Source organism: Halyomorpha halys, unplaced genomic scaffold (assembly GCF_000696795.3).
Source record: "Halyomorpha halys isolate HHAL.00 unplaced genomic scaffold, Hhal_1.1 Scaffold617.1, whole genome shotgun sequence".
Taxonomy (NCBI): Eukaryota; Metazoa; Arthropoda; class Insecta; order Hemiptera; family Pentatomidae; genus Halyomorpha; species Halyomorpha halys.
The window spans coordinates 92,820-113,306 of record NW_027113876.1 but is presented as its reverse complement, the minus strand read 5'-3'; the positions used below and the strand labels follow the sequence as shown (position 1 = coordinate 113,306).

Below are 20,487 nucleotides of genomic sequence, written 5' to 3'. Positions count from 1 at the left end.
ATTATTTATTACCAACTATTTACTAATCATTATTCATAAATTGAAAGCTTTAAAATTTAAAGTTTATTAAACTAAAAGTCTCTTTAAGATGAAAACTATTGTAAATAGGTTAGTTAATAGTATTAGTATATTTATTGATTGAAATTTCATTAATATTGTTTTACTTTTATTTTTTTTATTTTTTAGACTATTGAATTACAAGTTGATAATTGCAAGCTACCTTCATGTTTAAGTCTAAAATTAAAAGCTGGTGACAATGAATTTTTAAATGTAAATGGACCATTACAAGTAGGAGGTTCATTTGTTGATTTCAATTACCTTGACAACCACATGAACTGGACTCACAAGCCTTCAAGAGTGGGATTCAGTGGCTGTGTTAAAAATTTTACCTTCAATAATAAAGTATGAAGAATTCAATATTTTCTTTTTTATTTAATGCTATACATTTATTCAGTGATATTTTACCTATTTAGGAATGATGTTAAATTTGTATCTGATTTAAAATCTAATACCTTTTTTTTTTGTTTTTTTCCAGTTGTATAATCTTGGGATGCCTGGATATTCAAAAAATGCTGACATTGGTTGTAATGCTGGTGTAGCAGTTGCAGTATCTTTTGGAATAGATCCTAGTTTTATAATTGCAATTATTATTTGCCTAGCTATATTACTAAGTAAGTCTTCTATGATTCTTATATACATTAGTTTTTCATTTCCTGAATGTGAATGTTATTTTTCAGTACCTTTTAATTGTATACGGAACCTTTAAATCTAAAAACACATAATATAATTAAAACTTTACTAATAGTTCATCGAATATTAATATATATTGATAACAATGTCTATATTTATGTTATAATTTCATTTCATTACAATAATAAAAATCTTGTGCAGTATTAACATTGTACAATTTGTTGAGAAACTGTTGGGTAAATATCAGGCTTCTGAAGGCCTGATATTTATATATCAATGATATATAAATATATGTACCCTGTAGACTACATTTTTTCCTTGAGAATGATATTATAGAAGAACCTCAACTATGAGATGGTTATTTATTTATTTTTTTATAGAGAGCTTATGATAAGATGTTTCTGAGGAGTTTGTGTTATAAGTTGACTCAAGACAGAGGGTTCCAGTAGTTTGTTTGTTATTTAATGTAAATTTTATGAAGATAGTCTAGGCAGCGGTCAATGTTAATTGTAAAGATTAACTATTTATTGGTAATCAATGTTTTGCCTCACTTTGTAGAGCTGAGTACGCAAAGTTTGAAAATGATCTTAATTGAATGATTAATTTTCCAATATTTAATATTAACATAATAGCAGAAAATCCTAAATTGAGGTTGGTGAGATCATCTTTAATGAACTGGTTGACCTTAGGGTGTACCTATGCTGATGATACCTATAATAATGAGCTAGTTCTACACTATTGTTAACAAATTAGAAATATTCATGTTATGACCCAAGGAGTATCATGGGATACTTGTGTTCAAGATTGCTGATTATAATTACTACTAACCTCTTCACACATTTATTCCCCCCCCCCCTGGTGGTAAAATGTTCAGACCTTTAGAATTTAGCACTTGTACCATAACTTACTGCTTTAGGAGATGTGTTAATACCTTACTCTATACCATCAAGTTATTTTTTTCATAATAGTGTGTTTACAGTTAACCATAACTATGTATATATGTATATATTTACTGTTCCTATAAAATACTTGTTCTAAATGAGTCATTGTACCTGCCTTTTTTTTAGTTTTACTTATGTAATTGGTTTCCACTCATTGATGAAAGTTCCACAAATAAGACATGGTTAAATACCAATATAGCACAAGTATAACAACTTTATGTTTTTTGTGAAGCATTTTCTAGTTAAGTTCTTTTAATCTGCTATAATCTCTAAAATTTCAGTCTTTAAAAAAAAACAAAAAAAAAAAAACAGAAAAACAGTTGTGTGTGATTAGATGGTATTTTAGATCATCTCTTTGAATTTGTCTGTTCCGATGTTTCTTTAGAGGTTGTACCTTGTTTGATTAAAATGTTGCACAGGTAGCAGATATTTTCAATACCATGGTCTAACATATTTATTTATTCATGTCTTATTTATTTCATTTTTAAAAATTTAAACATTATGAGTAATTTATATTATTACAGTACTGTTGTTGGCGGTTGTTGTCCATCGTAGAAAAACTGATGACCTGTATAAAGACACTGATGATATTAGAGAAAATATCATCAATTACGAAGATGAAGGTGGTGGCGAAGGAGATATGACAGCCTATGACTTAAATGTCTTAAGGCTCATGTATAATGATGCTATACAGGACAAACCTCTGCCAGATCATTTGAATTCAAGGCCAGGTTAGAAATATATTGATATTAATTATCAGCACTACAGTTTAATTGATTTCTTTAACAAATTTTCTTATTATAGATCATTCTTAATGTTTTTTGTAATGTTTATTCAAGCTATTGTTTCTGTGTGATTAATCAATTTTACCAAATTATCTTATCTCTTTTCCATAAACATTAAAACACTCCATTTCTTTTTATAATTTTTTCTGACTTATTACTAAATATTTTTTCTAATATCATCCATAATGTGAAAAATTTCAAAATTGAAAATAAACATTTTAAAAGTAAATTATTTTAAAAGCTATTGGGTTGCTGTTAGTAGTAGAAATAGGAACATGATTAGTCCTTATTCTTGAATAATTGCATTTTTAACAAACTAAGTTTTAAATCATCTCTATAAATAAAATTTAATACCTTAATTTACAATGAAATTATTTCCATGAAACTTTTTTAAGATCTACCAATGAAATCAAAATTTTGCTTAAACCAATAAAAAAATAGTTGTGTTGATTAAAAGGTTTTTGAAGTGAGTTATTTTGCTATTTATAAAAGAAAAATTTATGATGAAGCTCATAAAATTGAACTATTTGCTTTGTTTAAGCAGAATAATTGTTTCAGTCCTAGTTAAAAACTGTGTGAGTGGGCATTCCTTCAATGCAAAAAAAAAAAATATGTCCCTCGATTTATTTCTTCTTAATATGTCATTTTATTAGGTTATAAAATTTCTGTATTTCAAGGGTTATTTATTGCATTAGATATACAATTCACTAAAATTTAACTATTTTCATGTTCTCATTAGAGAATGAGCGAAAAATTCTGTAATTATGCTCAATTATTGAATGAATAATACTAGGTAATAGATAATGCGTTGGACATTATCTACTGCATGGTACTATTCATTCAATAATAGAGCAACAGCGTAATTTTCTTTTGGTGACTTTTTTTTGTTTTTTCTCACTACTCATTCATATATTGCAGGCGGCATGGCAAAAGCTCCTATCTCAAGTTTTGAGGAAAAATTTGTTTTTACTAATGGGATTTATTACATTTCCGAAATTGTATTACAAAACGTCCTTTCTATAGAACATTTAAACAATAAAGTTTAAAAATCTACTGGACTGAAAGAGTTCTATGTGTTTGTAAAACCTCTTTTTTTACCTGCCTTAATTAACTTGAAACTAGGGAAGCTAGGAGGTTTTGCTGTGGCACCCATGATATTCACTTAATTTTATCATAAGTGATTTTTCATACTTATTAAACTAAAATTAAGAGATAAACTGGTAGTTAATTGAGTCCTGTTACTCTTATAATGTATGATATGAATACTCTGATTCAGTGTTTAATTAAATATGAATTAAAATTAACAATCTTAATTTTTAATATTTTTCATTCTTAGGACTGTCACTTTCAGTTACTCATCATAATTATTTCTTGCAAGTTAAAATTTAAAATATGAATTAAAGTCTCCTTCAGCCATTCATTATTTGATATCTACCAGTTATTTATGTTATTATTATCATTAGTTTTTGCACATGTTTATTTTTATTACTTTATCTTTTTAAGTTATTTGCACATATTATAAAATATAACTTATAGATTATTAGCAGAAATATACAAACATATTTAGGAATATGCCTAATTTAAACTCAGGAATTAAATGGCGAAACCATTTAAATAAAGAAGGCAATAGTGAGAGAAGTAATTGGTAAATAGAATGACGTTAGAAAATTCCAAGTGGATGGGTTTGTTAAGTTAGTTACTTCTAGTTTCTAATGCTTAGATTGGAAACATACAACTTAATTAGAAATAACTCCCAAGGATTCCATATGTTGCAGTAACTATGGATCTTAAAATTTTCTTGGTTTAAATCAATGAAAACAGTCGAAAAGACTTTAATGATATAGGATGTTCCTCTTTTTCACACTCAAAATAATTCTAATCTTCAAATTAAATTTAGCTGATCAATATATGTATAATACTAATATCAAGAAAAAAATAATTACTAATTTCTGTTAAATTTACTTGCATAGATACACTACATAAATATACAAAATGTGAACATCAATTCCAAATCAATTATAACCTCTTCAGTAAATTTTGCAGAAAATATGAAAAAACTGATTTCATTTAAATAATGTTTTCACCAAAACTTACATTTTCTATCTTTTGAAAATGTAAAGTGGCCTGCATTAAATTTTAAAAAATGCAATTTAAAAAATCTTGTCTTATTGAAATTAAAATGTTCGTTTGTTTACTATAAACTTTTCTGAATTGGAGAGTGTGAGTTAGGTTGATTATTATACCCTTCAAGCGATAGTAGCTGTTTTTCAAAAAGCTTTTATATTTTATATTAATACTCCCAACTTTAGTATACTATATTTTTATTTTAAAAATCTTAAAAATGGTTTGTTTTTTGTGTGATCCACATTTTTCTTATGCTCTACACTTTGTTGCACTAAACCATTCTGATTTCTCATGAGATTTCTTAATTTTTATTTATATTTCATTATGGTTTGTTTGTAATTTCCCTCTAAACAACTTTAGTTAGCCTCATGCTTTTATAGGACCCATCATTCTTTGATATCTGTTAATTTCTTTTGCTATTACAGCAAATGCTTCTTTTGCTACTACAGTCATAGAATAAATTATTGTAGTGTTATTTAAGTCACTTTTTTAATATTGCTTTCATTTTTAAAAGCTTATATTTCAAGTGAATTTTGTGGTGTCTTATAGATTATGGCAGATAAATCTACCTTGTAATTTGTTATTGTAGTCAATTTGGTATTTATAATTGTGATTTTTTGTTTTATTCAACTCATGATGGGTTTATTTATCCTTTCTGGGTGGTAACTTAGCTGTCCATTCAAATTTTATTCATTACCTGTCATAGGCCTGAAATAGGCTATGTGATTGTGTTTGTATTTTGTCCAATTTGTAAAAGATGTGATAAATGTTTAGAAATTAATAAAATATTTATTTAAGATTGATTATGATTCTTTAGATTGAATCTAATACGATAATTTATTTTTGGTCTTTGATTCCAAATCAAATTTATGATCTTATTACATTTTGAAAGGATGATTAAAATATTATGATGAGTGTCAAAGAGAGGTTTGTTATTAGTGGAGCATTTCTAGTTCATACTCCAGAGCGAACACAAATGTTTTATTTTCAAATTTTAAATATTTTCAAATTGTAAATGAAGTTTTGTTAGTAAATATAGTAAGAAATCAGTACAAGTAAATTCAGTAAAAGTTTTAAATACTAAAAAAACGATGGCATTGATATATTTTAGTGCTTTAATAATATACTTAAAATGCCATTTCATAGCCTACACTGTGACTGATGATAATATCCCATAGGTAAACAACTTTGGACTAAGGCTTGGCTTGCAACATTGATTGGTGCCATGCCTATTGAGTTATCTAGTAAAAATAATAATACTTTTATAGTAAAATTGAAAACCCTGGTATGTTTTCCAACATTGAAGCATAGGTTACCTTTTCTTTAATTACCTTTATTTTTCAACAAAGAATACCTTTACTTTTTACACTAATAATGTATTAAACAATGATGATATCTATCAACTAATTTTCTTTACCATTATTAACATTAAAATTATTCTTTTTGGTTGCACAATTATATCTTTATTTTAGTACCTAAACATTATATCTAAGAAGAGTGCTACGATTTTTTTTTCTCTATAGTATGCGTTTATTTAGAGGTTCTGGAAACTTACATATTAAAATTTGTAATGTTATAATACACCTGTTTTGATATTTGTAATCTTTCCTTTTTTTCTTTATTCCTTGTATTAAAAAAAAAAAATTATTCATGAAATAAAAATGTTCTGATCTTCTAATGCTTAGAAACAATTAGCTTTTAGTCCTTCGGTTTATTTATTTGTCCTTTCTGGTAAATAAAATGTCTTAGCCTGTCTGTCTTTAATCAAGTAAATAAAATAAGAATGTATGATTTTTTTCTTTTCTTAAAAAATACTGTTAATGAGAGAACTTTCACATTCTTTTGTACACTAATGAATCTAACCAGTAATGGTAAAATGGTCTATTCAGACTCTGGACAGCATGAAAATATTGATGGCTTTTCCTAGGTATCTCTCATGTAATCCTAAATTTCTTGCATACTATTCTGCTTTTGAAAATTGAATAGCTGACTCTCAAAGAGCTGACTTACTGAGGATGATGCACCTGTTTATCTGTTAGAGCACGCACAGCACATACCAATAATTTTAGAATAAATAAAAGTAGATGTTGCTCATTTTTAAACAAAGTTTTATTGATTTTAAATTTTTAGTGGCTGAAGCAAAAGAGTGGTTAGTCTGAACTTTAATACATTTTCTGAAGTGCTTTCATCTTTTTCATTACTCCTCTTTATGCAGGTATGTTCTGCTTATGTTTTATATTTTGGAAATATCCACATCCTAGTAACTGGCTGCATGTTTCTGTTGACAGTTTTTACCATGAGATACAGTAAATTTAAAAAGGACATTTAGAAACATGATATCCCTGATGATTTTTGCACATCCTTCAGGCAAGTCACAATAGCATTTTGTCTGACCTAAAATTGGCAATTGTGCATATTGGATTATTAGTTCTGTTTTTAGGTTCTATTTCTATTACCGAACAATTAAACAATTTTACTTCAAGTGGATACGTTCTTCCTATAATAACTGAAATTTATTGCAGACAGCTATCTTGGGGTGGGTTTTAGTTCATCTTTTATTTTTTGGAATATTCTATTACATACTTTGTTCATTAAGTGTTACAAAAGTGAGTTATTTTACTGAGAAGACTTTAATTCAGTTAGAGCAAATTTTGAATCTTTTTCTACCGTCATATATTTTTGTGTGCTTACTGGAAAAGGAATACTTAAAGGTGAGTGTAGTTAATGATTGTATGTAAACCTTCTATTTCTTGTTTCAGAATTTTTCTTTATGCTTTTCTTTTCCTTCAACACTTTTTTCTTTTTCTTTTTTACTTATTTGTCTTTCAATGAATCCTTTGAGTGAGCTTTCAAAAAATTCTGCTGTATATAAATGTGCATTCTGTCAACTAGGACATTTGATAACACTACCTGTATAGCTAATGCTCCACAATATTTGATATAGTAGTTGTGTCTCTTCATAATGAAGGTAAAAACTCTGTTATCAGTTATGGGAATTGTTTTTTCCTTTGCCCCTTTGAATTAGGTTTTTTTTTTCTTTGCACAAGGTGCATTGTAATGATCACTTTAGAAGAAAGGTTTGGAATATTAAGAATTTATTGGATTATAATTTGTAGTGACAGGGCTCACAAGCTATTTTTAATATTATATATTAACACCAGTTTTTTTGCTAGTATTAAGAGTTTTAACTTAAATTTGTAATCTCTGTTGCTTTTCTGTTGGGTTTAATGGTCCTATATATAAATATTTAAAATTTCAATTTTCATTGCATTCCTGAATTAACATATATTATTTGTTTGGAATAATTCTTATTAAATAAAAAATATCTAATAATGATAATAGACTCAAGTAGAAAAAAAATGTGTATTATGATTCTTTAATAAAATTTTGGTTTATTTGTTAGGAACCTTGTCATATCTAACAGATATTTTGGTTTTAAAATTTAAACTCTTTCCTCTTGTTGTTCTAACATTCTTTTTTCACAATAATACATTTGGTAGCTTTTTTGTTATTATAGATATTACAGGTTGTGGAGTGGTGTTTATGAATTATTAAAATTAATGAAGAAAAAATTAAATGTTTAACAATAACCTTTAATCATTAAATTTAAATGTTAATTAGATTAAATATGTAAAATACAATTCTTAAAAGATATGGACATGAAACTGTCATAAATTTATGTTTCTATGACATTAATTTTATTATACTACATAAATAAAGATTATTTTGATAAAATCACTTTATGTTTTTATACTTTTTATTACTGTCCCAAAATAATTTAGCAAACAATCACATTGTAATGAATACTTTTCCACAACGCTTTTTCCTTTAGAAATGTTTCTATATTAAAAATTATGAAAATATGTATGACTTGGCAAGAAAATTGGTTCATAACATCTTGGTTGATAGATGATTGGGCTTAAATACCTGTACAATTTAGATGTGCCTAATACTTTTTACTACATAAAATCTATTAAAACTATTTTTATTAGGTCTACTGGAAAGTTCTGTGCACTTTTAGATTAAAACAAAATAATAAATTTTTCATACCTTGAATAAACTTAATTGTAATTGCCATTATCATTTATGACTTCCTGCCAGCCTAATGGTAATTTGTATAACCCATTAATAAAAAATGCCATTTCCCTTGAAGCAAAAAATTTAACTATTGCTTGTCTGATATCTTTTTTGTTTTGAATTTGTTGCCCTGCAAAAACTTTTGTAAGGACAGTGATAATTCGAGGCTGCTAGGAGAGTAGTAGATATGACAGAATTTTCAAACCTAGCTCTGAGAGTTTCCAAAGCTCTCATATGTGATCTTTCATTATTATTAAACAGTTTGATGTCCTTCCAATTGAGCAATGTCAGACTCTTTTTCTTGAATTGCTGTTTTTAAACTATTTAATTACTGACAGCACCTCTCCGAATTAAGCTTTTAATTTCGTTTCAACAACTCAAAATGTATTGGTCCTCTAATGTCCTTCCACATAAACAACATTCTCTTAGTCAGGCTCAACCTGGGAGGGGGCAAGATTTCTGGGTTTACAATATGCCATTTTTCTTACAAAGTTTTCGTAGGTAATCTACTTTTCGTCCCTAGTTATCATCTGGTCCAAGAAGGGTTCGACTTTGTTCCATGCAAGCAGAGATGTATATATATGATTATTCATATGATGAGATGTATATATATGATCATTCAAATTCTTCTCACTTAACTCATTTGGCATCCATCTTGAATATTTTCACTCCTATCCTAGTTTCCGAATATGGTCAGAAATGGTTTTTTGATCTGAATAAAGCCTTTCCACAATCTCCAATGTTGTTCTAAAAATGAATTTTGCTGTAACATGATCTCAATGGTATGTCGTTTATCAAAGATAGTCGCCCAGTGTGTGGCTCATCTGAAAAGTAGAAAACACACCTATTTAAAAATTTTCAAACCATCTTCTGCATGTTCTATAAAAAACTTTACATTCACCAAACACTTTTGATAAATTTCTATACACTTCCGTAGCATTTCTTCCTTGTTGGAATTTGTACAAAATATAGTGGTGTTAATAAACTCCAGTATCCTTGGGTACATGATCACGCCTCATTTAGTATTGATACGACTTATTTTCATTTTAGTTCATTCACTAGGTCAGTATATGTATGTATATATTCAGTGATAAAAAGAGAGATCCAAACATGTGTCAAATGAATATGTGGATACTTGTCGTATCAGTAAGTCAGAACTTTCCCATATACCTTATATAATTTATGCCCCTAAACAAAGATATTGGTTATTTCTTGAAATTTCTATCAATTTGAACTTATAAATTAATAGATTTACTCCAATTTAATATTTCAATAGTAGAAGTAAATACTCCATGAACACCTTATATTGTATAAGGCTGATTTCATCTATTAAATGTCATATAGTAATATATAGTATTGCTTTTGGAAGTTTGTATCAGCCATAATCCAATATTCACATTTAGAAGAGTAATAACTTTTTTCTGCTTTGATATTATTCTCAATACATTTCAAAATGTTTTATTGTATCAATTAGTTACCTAATTTCAAAGTGAAAAGTTTTATTTAGTATTTCTTGATATATTTCCCCTCATAGTCCCTATAAAAAAAAAAAAATTGATTATTATATTTTTGCCTAGAAAAGTGCATTTTTATTTGAATCTATTAACTTCCTTTTGGTGATGCCCAGAATAATGTCTAAAGGTAGATAGAGAAAGAGAGGGCAGGGAAGAAACCCTTATACCTTTCATATTTGTTTACCACACATTACTTCTAAAGTAATATTTTATTGATCTTTAGTATCTTGCTTTTCCTGTTTCTATCAAAGATATTCAATTTTCTTATTTCTAAACTTAGACTAAACCTATAAAGGACTATAAACTATTTAAAATGTTGCCCTGTTTTTGTCTTAGTTAACTTCCATGTAAAAATCAAATCTATTTTCTGTTTCCAGAAATTCCCATTCAAAACATTATTTACTCTTACTCAGACTTTTTTTTAAATCTCACTTGTTTTATTTTGGTGTTTCTCTTATTGAAGTATCCATTAGGCTTCACAGAAATCTTTATAAAATAATTTTTCTCAATTCAATTTGCTATCTTTACTTTCAAGTCTAACTATTGTGTTACACTTTAAAAAAAGCAGCAATATTGTATCCTTTTAAGATTTTCAACTTAATTTTTTTTTTAAATATGGGCCTCACAGTTATCAACTATATCAGAATAAATTTTTTAGCATGACCAACATCTTCATTCTTGAAATACTTGTACAATTATTAAAAAAAAAAAAAAATAATGTTATTTTTTCATACATTAGTTAATTTTTGTTTCCACTAATGAAGTAAACAAATAAAAATAACCCTTTCAACTCTGTAGAAACTCTCATATTTATAAATCAATTACATTTTTATTAATTCTTTGTTTATTGAATACAGAAAAGATTTTTGTACATTAAATATACAATATCAAATGTTATTATGGGCATTAACTCACTTCTTGTTTTTTATTATGTAAGTTTTTTTTTACCTTATTGAAGTCAATATTTTAAGCTGTTTTCTTCAATTGCATTGTATGACACCTTGTTTTAAAATTTAGTGGTATTAATCAGTTTGATCTTCAACTTTTCATGTTGAATCATTTGATAGTTGATAGAAGTTACTAAATTTTTTTTCTTTTACAAAATTACTCTACTTTTGGTTTAATTTGCTTTTGATAATTTGAAGGAATAGATTCACACCGATTGACATTCTTATAATAAATTGTTATTTACGTAACATTGTTAATTGCAGTATAACATTTCTCACTGTTTTTAAGTATTAACGAGTAAATAGACTGCTTTCAATTTTTTTTTTCACATATGAGTAGGTGAGAAGCCAAGGGTTATAAATGATTATTTTGCAAATAATAATTTTGTTGCTATCTATTAATCAATATGGAGGAAGTTGTGACATTATTAATAACAACTACTAATTATTGATAATTTCACATTTTTGTCAATACTAAAACCTAAATTTCGTTCAGACATGGTTAGATAGTTACTAAATTCCTATTGGAAAAATAATCGCTTATAATCCTTGTCTTCACAATCATTCATATATTTTTGAAGTGCTTTGTGTTGAATAGCTAATATTTTATGATTTTTTTGGTTTATTTTAACAATCTGATGTAATTCTATCAGTGTTATTATAATAAGGTTGAAACTTATTATAATGTATTATATATATTTTTTAATGGACTAATTTGAACATTTGTATAACACTGACAATGTCTTATTTTCCCTTATGTGATTTCATGAATTCTTATATTGATGAAATTAATATAATTCTTTCTTTCTCTCATTTTTATTACTGCATATTTATGGCTCAAATCTGGTTTAGTGCCTTTAATTCATGACGGTTCTTTGTGCGTTGATTAAGTAGTATAAACTATTAAGGCATGCCTGTTTGGCTTAGCAGTCTTCTCCTGTTTCTTAAATGTACAAGCACATCTGTTTCATACTCACTATTTTGATTTCATGTAATGTGCATATATTATTATGTAGTTGTATCAGACACTGGTATCTGTCTATAGTCACCCCTCTTTATCTGGTGTAGTGGAGTTATTACAAGTTTTTAAGCTTTATAGGTTAATACAGTTTTTAAGATAGTCCAATTCATTTGTTAAAGAAGAAAAAAAATGCAATTTAATGTTTCTAATAAATTGTCTTTGTTTTGCACTTATTGTTTGCTTATTAGTATGACTTTAAATTTCCTGGATCATTATTTAAGTTATTATGTGATATATACGTATAATGTATTGATTTTTGTTTATGTGTGTATAAATTTGGTTTTTTTTTGAGGTTGGTGAGGAATTGTTAATACAAACTCTTATTTACAATACGTGGTTGTACAAATTGAAATATGTATTAAATATTTTTCTGGTGCTGTTCCTTGTAATTCACTCCTCAGTATCGTACTCAGTCGGCATTACATTTTTTTTTCTTTCTATGTTTTCTTTAAGTCAATACATTTTATTCACTTTATAAGTGCAGTAGCATGATATGATATTCCTCATTGGTCTGAATTGTATGCTGGCATGTCATAGTGATTTTTGTCTGTACAAATGATTAATGCTTTATAACAATGAAAATAAATATCAATGGATATGTTTTAAAGACTTAATTAATAATTTTATTTTAAGAATTTATAATTTCTTATCATTATCTTATCCCAAGACAGTTGAGCAGAGAAATATTAGTATTCCTTTTAAATTAAATAGTATAGTCCAACTAAATTATCTTAGTTTTTCAAAAAAATCTTTACCTTCGATCAAGTATAATGATTTTTAGAAAACTCTAAATATGAGAGTTTCTGCTGTTATAAGCTAATGTTTGAATAATAATAAAAAGTTCTTTAATCATTTATATAATAGCGCAGCTTTAGTTTAAGAATTATTTAACTTTAAATTAATAAGTAATTAATGACAGAGTATTCTACAAGAGAAAACATGTGCTAGTGATACTGTAATAGGTTTTATTATAGATTCATTATTCCCTTATAATATATGTTATATAACAGTTTTTTTTATAAATTTTTCATAATGTTATTTCAACAGATGAAGTTCCTGATATATGTGGTTTTCTGGATGGAAAAAAACAGTCTGTTGATAATGACCCAGAAACTAATCCTTTTGATGATGTTAGACATTATGCTTATGAAGGTGATGGAAATACTACAGGTTCTTTGTCATCATTAGCTTCAGGTATAATATTATATCTTTCTGTATTACTAATCTATTAAGTTCAAATAAACTTTTTTTTTATATTAGTTTGTTTATTCAATATTTACTTTATTAAATTTCTATAATTTATTTTAGGAACTGATGAAGGTGATTTGAATTTTGATTATTTATCTAATTTTGGGCCACGTTTCCGGAAGCTTGCTGATATATATGGGAAAGATTCTAGTGATGACGATGATGATGATGATAATTATCAAACCACTGCATCTGAAAGCTGGTGTTAAATTCCCTTTAGTTTCAAAATGAATTAATGTTTGTGAAAAATATATCCATTTCCAGTTTGTTGTTTCATATGCTAATAGTGTACAATATAAGCACAAGATATTTCTTTCTGTGTGCCATTTACTGAGTCAATTTTAAGACAAACTATGTATATTGTTGTAAACAGTGTGCTATTTTGTGTAATTAGACTGATATATATATATTTATATACTTGATTGATGATAGCGCTTCAATAAATTACTAGATGTTAAATGTCTATTACATATGTATATTGAATGGACTATTTTTATATTTTATGTTTTGGACATTTTCTTTGGATGATGATTCAGGAAAACCCCTGAGAAAAGAAAAATATCTGTCTCATTTTTTTTTTTAAATTTACAAAGTAAATAAATTTAATCCCCAATAATAAATGGATAGTGGAACTTTTTTTTATGGTGTATTACATAAGACAGGGGTTTTATTTGTTTATTATTATTTAGGTGTGTCATATGGTACAACAAAACTTAAAAGTGGTTTTAACTTTTCTAATATCTTGCCGAAATAGGCATTATTATTAGCACTTGATTATTCGATCCTTTAAGAAAACATCAAGAGGCTGATAGTGTAAAAAGATGTATATTTTGTGAATATTAATTTTTATGCTCTAAAGTTGAAATAACTATTATTTTGTACATGGTAAGGTAAGGTATGAATCATAAGATCCGATTGAAGTATACAGGTTTAGTTATTTGAATTTGAGATTTTATGTTGGTGCTGATATTTTAAAAATTCAACCATATTCGTTGGTTCATTATATCATTGACACAATCATGTATGGTCAATGGAGAAAGACTGGGAATAACTAAATCAAGAAATAAGTTGTTTTTATTTTGTAACATTTCAAATCTATTTATAGTGTTTTTCCCAGTCCTTTTCTACAAAACCAAAGCCTGTCCATGCTTGTGCATATTACATTATCATCCAAAGTTTAGCTGTGAGTTTTTTTGTATAAATTTGACTTAACATTGTTTTTATTCAGGTCTTATTTATATATTTGTATGTATAGACATTGAAATACTACAGTATATATAATATATGTATTTACATGCATACATTTATATAAATCCTGACTAAAACATGATTTAGAGAAAAACCATTCCATTTGTTTAAGATTTTGTATATTGATATAAAAATTTATAATGTTTTTATATTTCAAAAAAGAAACTTGATTCCGGTAGTTGTATCTTATGTAATCCAGATTGGAGTAGTGCATTGTTATGAAAAACACAAGCTTATGTATATCATTGTATGTAACATATACATAACAAAATTATTATTAGGAAAAAGGGTTTTACCCTTACTGTTTGCTGTGGAAGTCACATGCTGCATGTATTAGGTAGATGATAGTTACTTTATATTTTTCTAAATATTTTAATATTAAATTCTTTATTACTTTGTAATTTATTGTATTGATTATTATTTTTTTTAGAAACATTAGCATTTTTTTTTTAATAATTAAGATAAATTATAATGTATTTATTGTGCAGTCTTAGTGACTCTGTTGTATGTACTTAAAAGCTGAAAAATTAGATTATTAGTTTCTTGAAAAGTTTAATGCATTATATTTTTCTGTGACCTTTGATTTCCTGTAATTTAAACATTTTGTACCAAAGATCCATTACTATATATTTTTGTTTTGTTCTGTATTAGACAATTAATTATATTGCTACTAACTTCTTCAATTGAGCATTACTTTTTCTTTTTAAATGTCATAGTATTTATTATGGTGCATTCATCTTTAATCTTACAATTGTTTTGTTTTAATTTGTTAAAACAAATACAGAATTGCTTACTGCTTCTTCTTATTTGAATCAGATGTTATTAGTATTTGTTCTTCTGTTTGCACAATTAATTAGCAGTAGCCATTGACTCCTTCTGTATAATTATACAACTTTTATTTAATGGACAATTAAAGATTTATGACTTCACACTAATAGTTTATGATTTTGCGGCTACTGGCTGCCATAAATCACTATTAAAAAAAAAAATGTCGGCAATGCAGGGTCCTAGTTGCTGTGGACACTTTAATGTTGTAAATTTTGCGTGCCTTCCTTGGTTATTACTTAGTCATTCATGGTCCTTGTAGTTACTTTCCTACATGTGCTCACTACTTTTCATTTATTTTATAAAATTAAATTGGTGTTTTAAATGTAAAAATAGATAGTTATAAGTGTATACATAATTATATAAGTGTTTATATTGTTGGCTGTAGAAGTATATTGAAAAATGCATATTTATTACAATATTTATTTTGAACAGTAACGTATATCTGTGTATCTAACCTATTTTCCACATGATTGCTGCTGATTCTCCCCCCCCCTCTATCTTGATGTTGAATGTCAATAAATTAAGAATCAGATATTATTCATTATCTTTATCGAACTAAATGTTGCAAATTAACCAATTCAAACTGTTACAAACTCTAAATGTCTCAAATTTTGGTGTTATAATATTTAGAAAAAAATAATATTAACCTATATATAATAAGTAAATGTGTACACTATAAAATGTAGTATTAGATTGTTCATCTTGTCTGTGGTTATTGTTATTTAGTAACCCGATAACTGTGAGATAAATTTATTTCTGTTGAGCTTACATAGACCTACCACTGATTATATTATACTGGACATAAAATTATTTGATTTTTATATTATATTAATCAACATTTGACTTATAAATATTTGTTATGAATAGGGCCATTCTACTGTTAAATTGCTCTTGTATGTGATCTCAGTTTTAGTATAATCAATTGGCACAAAATTAAGGAAGAATTGAAGTCAAATGTATATAGTACATTATTTTCAGTTTCACTAATTGCACACATGACTGTTTATTAATATTAAGTGTGCTTTTTCAATCAAAGTGTCGTATTGTTATAATTATTATGCATATTATACTTATTATTGTGTTGCCATCAAACAAACCATTGTGGAACTTGTAAGACTTGTAAATTTTTCAATTGAAAATTTGTTTCTTAGTTTTGGTGCATAAATACCATGAAATGTAATAGAATTAGTTTCGTATTATAATAAATGTTTTTAATAAATTTCTTTAACCTTATTTATTTGGATTTTTTATTCATTTGTATAGATTATAAACTGTTCTATTAATTCAGCACAAATTAAATTTTAGTAACTTACATTTGATTTGATGGTAAGTAGTCTTGGATATTATTTTGGATTATCTTTATTTCTTATTAAGTTATGCATTAAACCTGAATTTTGAGTGTAATATTTTTTTATATATTCTCCCATGCCTAAAGTTATGATAATTAATAATTTTTGCTGTTAATTACTAAAAATTGTCTCCTAGGAGAGGTATACTTTAATTTAATTATGGAAGACTAACAATAAAAGTTGCAGTAGACTCAATAATTTTTGGTTCATGAAATTGTAATATATGTGAATTTTAAGAAATGGGAAATAATTTTCTTGAGAAATAAAGAGATATCTTAAAGACTTCATTTAAGGTGTAGTATATCTAAATGTGTGAAAGATGGAGGTAAAAATTTTTAAGAGAAACGTCAATAATTTAACCATTTGATAAGAAATACTAATAAACTACTATATATGGACATGCAGTTGGTGTAATAAGTATTGAAACAGAAAGTAGTTACTTACATTTAACAATCATTTATTGAATTTCAGTTTATAGTTGAAAAAATAACCTTTCATTAAACTTAATTCTATCCTTGCAATTTTTATTGGACTTCCACAAATGTTTAACATTTTGAATGTAATTAACTTTGCTGATAATGTTTATCATTTGCTGCATTAAGCATAATTGTTTACGGAAATTATAGATAGATTTATTATATCAGTATTTTTACAAAACTTCATTTCAGACTATAGCATTAGTTACTTGAAATAATTGCTTTACCCCATCCTGGGAACACGAGTGCTTCTCTTGTAGCTTGATAAGCGAAGTTATTTCTTACAATTCCCACATGGTTTGGAACCCATATAAATTTAACTGATATACTCAGGTTTTGTGGAGTGGCTAAGAAGGAATGGATCAAGTGTTCTAAATATATACAATATAAACCTTTTAATGAGTTTAAAGAAATCGTAATCATTATTATATTGTTGTGGATCAAAGATATTAAGAAATGAAGTTCTACTGCTATTTTATTTAATTTCAGCAGTGAATATGCTGCATAATTTGTGGAGTTTAATTTAAGGGTTGAATCGTTGGTAATCAAAGATGATGATTGGTCTGATATAATAATTCTATGTTTAGATTATAAATGCTTCTGGCATATTTTGAAGATGAAGAGAAAAGTGGCTTTAAATTCAGTGGTTTGGTATTAGTGTTGGAGTATTTAGAGAGGTCATGTATTGTCTTAGGATGTTGGTGGGTCCAGGTTAGTAGGTCATTTTTAGCTTTGTTAGTTGTTATAATTTTGAGAAAAGAGATAGCTGAGGAGATTCTTCCTGATAATGAAAGTGTTGGATTCCATTTCAGTGGAAAATTTGGAATTGAGAATATATTTGAGTCGGATGTCCCATCCATTATATAATTTTACCAAGTTTTTCTCTACTTTAACCCATGAGTCTGAGCAACTCATGTAGAAGGTTAGAGTAAGTGATTTTGTAGTTATGATAATGCCTTAATTGGCTAAATGATCGATTAGTTATTTATTTAATTTTATTTGATAGACTGAAGGCTATGATAGAGAATCTTCCAATAATAATAACCTAGTAAGTAGGTTGTCATCATTGAAATCTTAAGAAGAGGATATTTATTCACAAGATTATAGTCATTTATATACAGGATGATTAAATAACTTAATTTAGAAAAATTGATGATCTTGTCTTAAAAAAAAAATGATTTGTTGGGAATATAGTTTGGTTACAAAAAAAAGTTAAAATAAATGTATATATTATTACAAATACTGTGTATCACAGAGTATATAATTTTAGGAAAAGTTATTAAAGAATATGGTTGACAAATATGATATGTGTGCATAGATACAAATATACTTGCTGTAAGTTAGAATTATATTTACACACATACTCTTAGATAGATATTACATACTTGGTAATAGTATTAGATGGATATTTATTACAATGGAAGGATCAGTAATATTTTTCTTGTAATTCAAGTTTCAGTTGTAGATAATCAATTTTTTTTTTATTTATTTATATTTTTGTCTTATACAAATTGGCTTATATTATTTTTTTAAATGCTATTACTAATTGGCCCATTTTTGTAATTCCAGATTGCCTAAAAATCTAAATTGTTAATTATTTATGTTTATATAAGTTCTTAAATATCTAATAATTTTAGTGATGATTAATTAAATCATCCTAATTTGTTTCTTTTTTATCAGAAAAAATTATTTTTTTACTTTTGATTTGCTAAAAAAAAAATTATAACAAAATATGATTGTGTCACAGCCTACAGAGTTATAACCAAAACTAAATATCCTGAATCAGTAGAATCTAATGAAGTTGTAAATTTACGCAATTTTAATGTAGAAAAGCTTGAAATTCTTCAGTCACTATTATAATCCCATTGAGCGGTATTCATCGAAATTTCTTTCACTGAATGTGCAAATCGTACTATTTTTTTTTTCCCTGGAACATTTTTTTCTGGAGAAAATGTAGAGAGCTCCACAGATGTTGATGAATCTACTTGTAAACTTCCTATGTTGAAGGGAACATCAATATCTTTAGTTGTACCATTTAGTCGAAGCATTAGCCCTTCTTCAGATAGAAATAATACTGGTGTGTTCTTTTGAGTAAACAGTAATGTAAGTTTTCCTTTACTATTTAAATATTTAGTCACAGAACTTTTTTTGAAACAAAGATAGTACAACTGCTTCCATTGATGTACAATATCTGTTAATAAAAATAATATAGCAATTGGTGTAATAGTATTAAATCCATACCTTAACCAAATAAATAATATTTCAGGTATATTATAATGACTAGCATCAATTTCTGAGTTAGATTTCAGTAAGCTTACTGAGAAATGTATAATATTGATTTGAATAATGTGTGGAATCAATAAAACAGAGCATACAGATATCAAAACAATCACAGGTTTTTCATTTCTTGTCACAGCATTATCATTAAATGGAAAATATAACTTTGTTGAAAAGTAATACAATATACCAAGTGGGAAGACAAACCCAAGGATGGTGGTGAATATGGAATGTGTTCTTGAAAGACTGATGAAACCACAGCTTTGCCTTAAAAATAGAATAAAAATCTTGTTAATGATGTAAAATTAAGTTAATATTAGGATTATTAGGCAAAATCTAATTAACCTTACCTAAAAATAACCATTAGTTATGATAATATAATTATTATAATATACTCTGGATAAAAAATATAGAAAAAAGTACATGAACATTATAAGTTTTACAAGAATCTGATAAAAAAAGAAAACAGAATATGATGTTTACTTCTTCATTTTTCTTTCATGGGTTAGTGATTATGCTAATGTTCATTTTTATTTAGGAAGGTAATGACGTTTCAGCACTTTCAGTTGCCTGTATACTGGCATGTAGGCCTGGGTTTTGATTATGTAAGGAATTTTTCACAGTATTTTGAAGTTAGTCTTATAGCAGGACCACTAGACCTGAGATGAGTCACTTCAATAAGGAAGTAGTATTCCAGTTTAGAAAACCATTAGGTTCAGAAGAATTGTAATTATGAGTATATTTGGCTTGTCAGGATTGTTCCAACCATTGGCTTTAATGCTCAACATATTCCCTCACCCCAACAAAAATCGTGCATATCCTCTTGAAGTTAGTGATTTATAAATTAATTTAAACAATATTTTAAGTTACCTACTAACTAGCAAAAATGAAAAATTACTAATAATGATACATAACTATTTACTAAACAAGTATAGTGAAGGTAATTTTATTGTATAGAAATT

General features: G+C 26.7%; 2 protein-coding genes across 4 annotated transcripts in view; one reads left to right on the top strand and one right to left on the bottom strand.

The window, feature by feature from the left end:
* The window catches only part of shg (shotgun), a 625,987-nt gene extending 612,286 nt beyond the window's left edge, over positions 1-13,701 (top strand). For all 3 annotated transcript variants that reach the window (XM_014427065.3, XM_067051157.1, XM_014427066.2), the window contains 5 exons: positions 187-402; positions 536-671; positions 2,156-2,362; positions 13,147-13,293; positions 13,408-13,701. In XM_014427065.3, the coding sequence (XP_014282551.1) occupies positions 187-402; positions 536-671; positions 2,156-2,362; positions 13,147-13,293; positions 13,408-13,556 (855 nt within the window). In that variant the 3' untranslated portion in view covers positions 13,557-13,701. The remainder of the gene's footprint in view (positions 1-186; positions 403-535; positions 672-2,155; positions 2,363-13,146; positions 13,294-13,407) is intronic.
* Positions 13,702-19,092: 5,391 nt separating this feature from the next.
* LOC106684790 (uncharacterized) overlaps positions 19,093-20,487 on the bottom strand; it is a 7,200-nt gene continuing 5,805 nt past the window's right edge. Inside the window, exon 2 of the mRNA XM_014427064.3 lies at positions 19,093-19,792. Within this exon, the coding sequence (XP_014282550.1) occupies positions 19,093-19,792 (700 nt within the window). The remainder of the gene's footprint in view (positions 19,793-20,487) is intronic.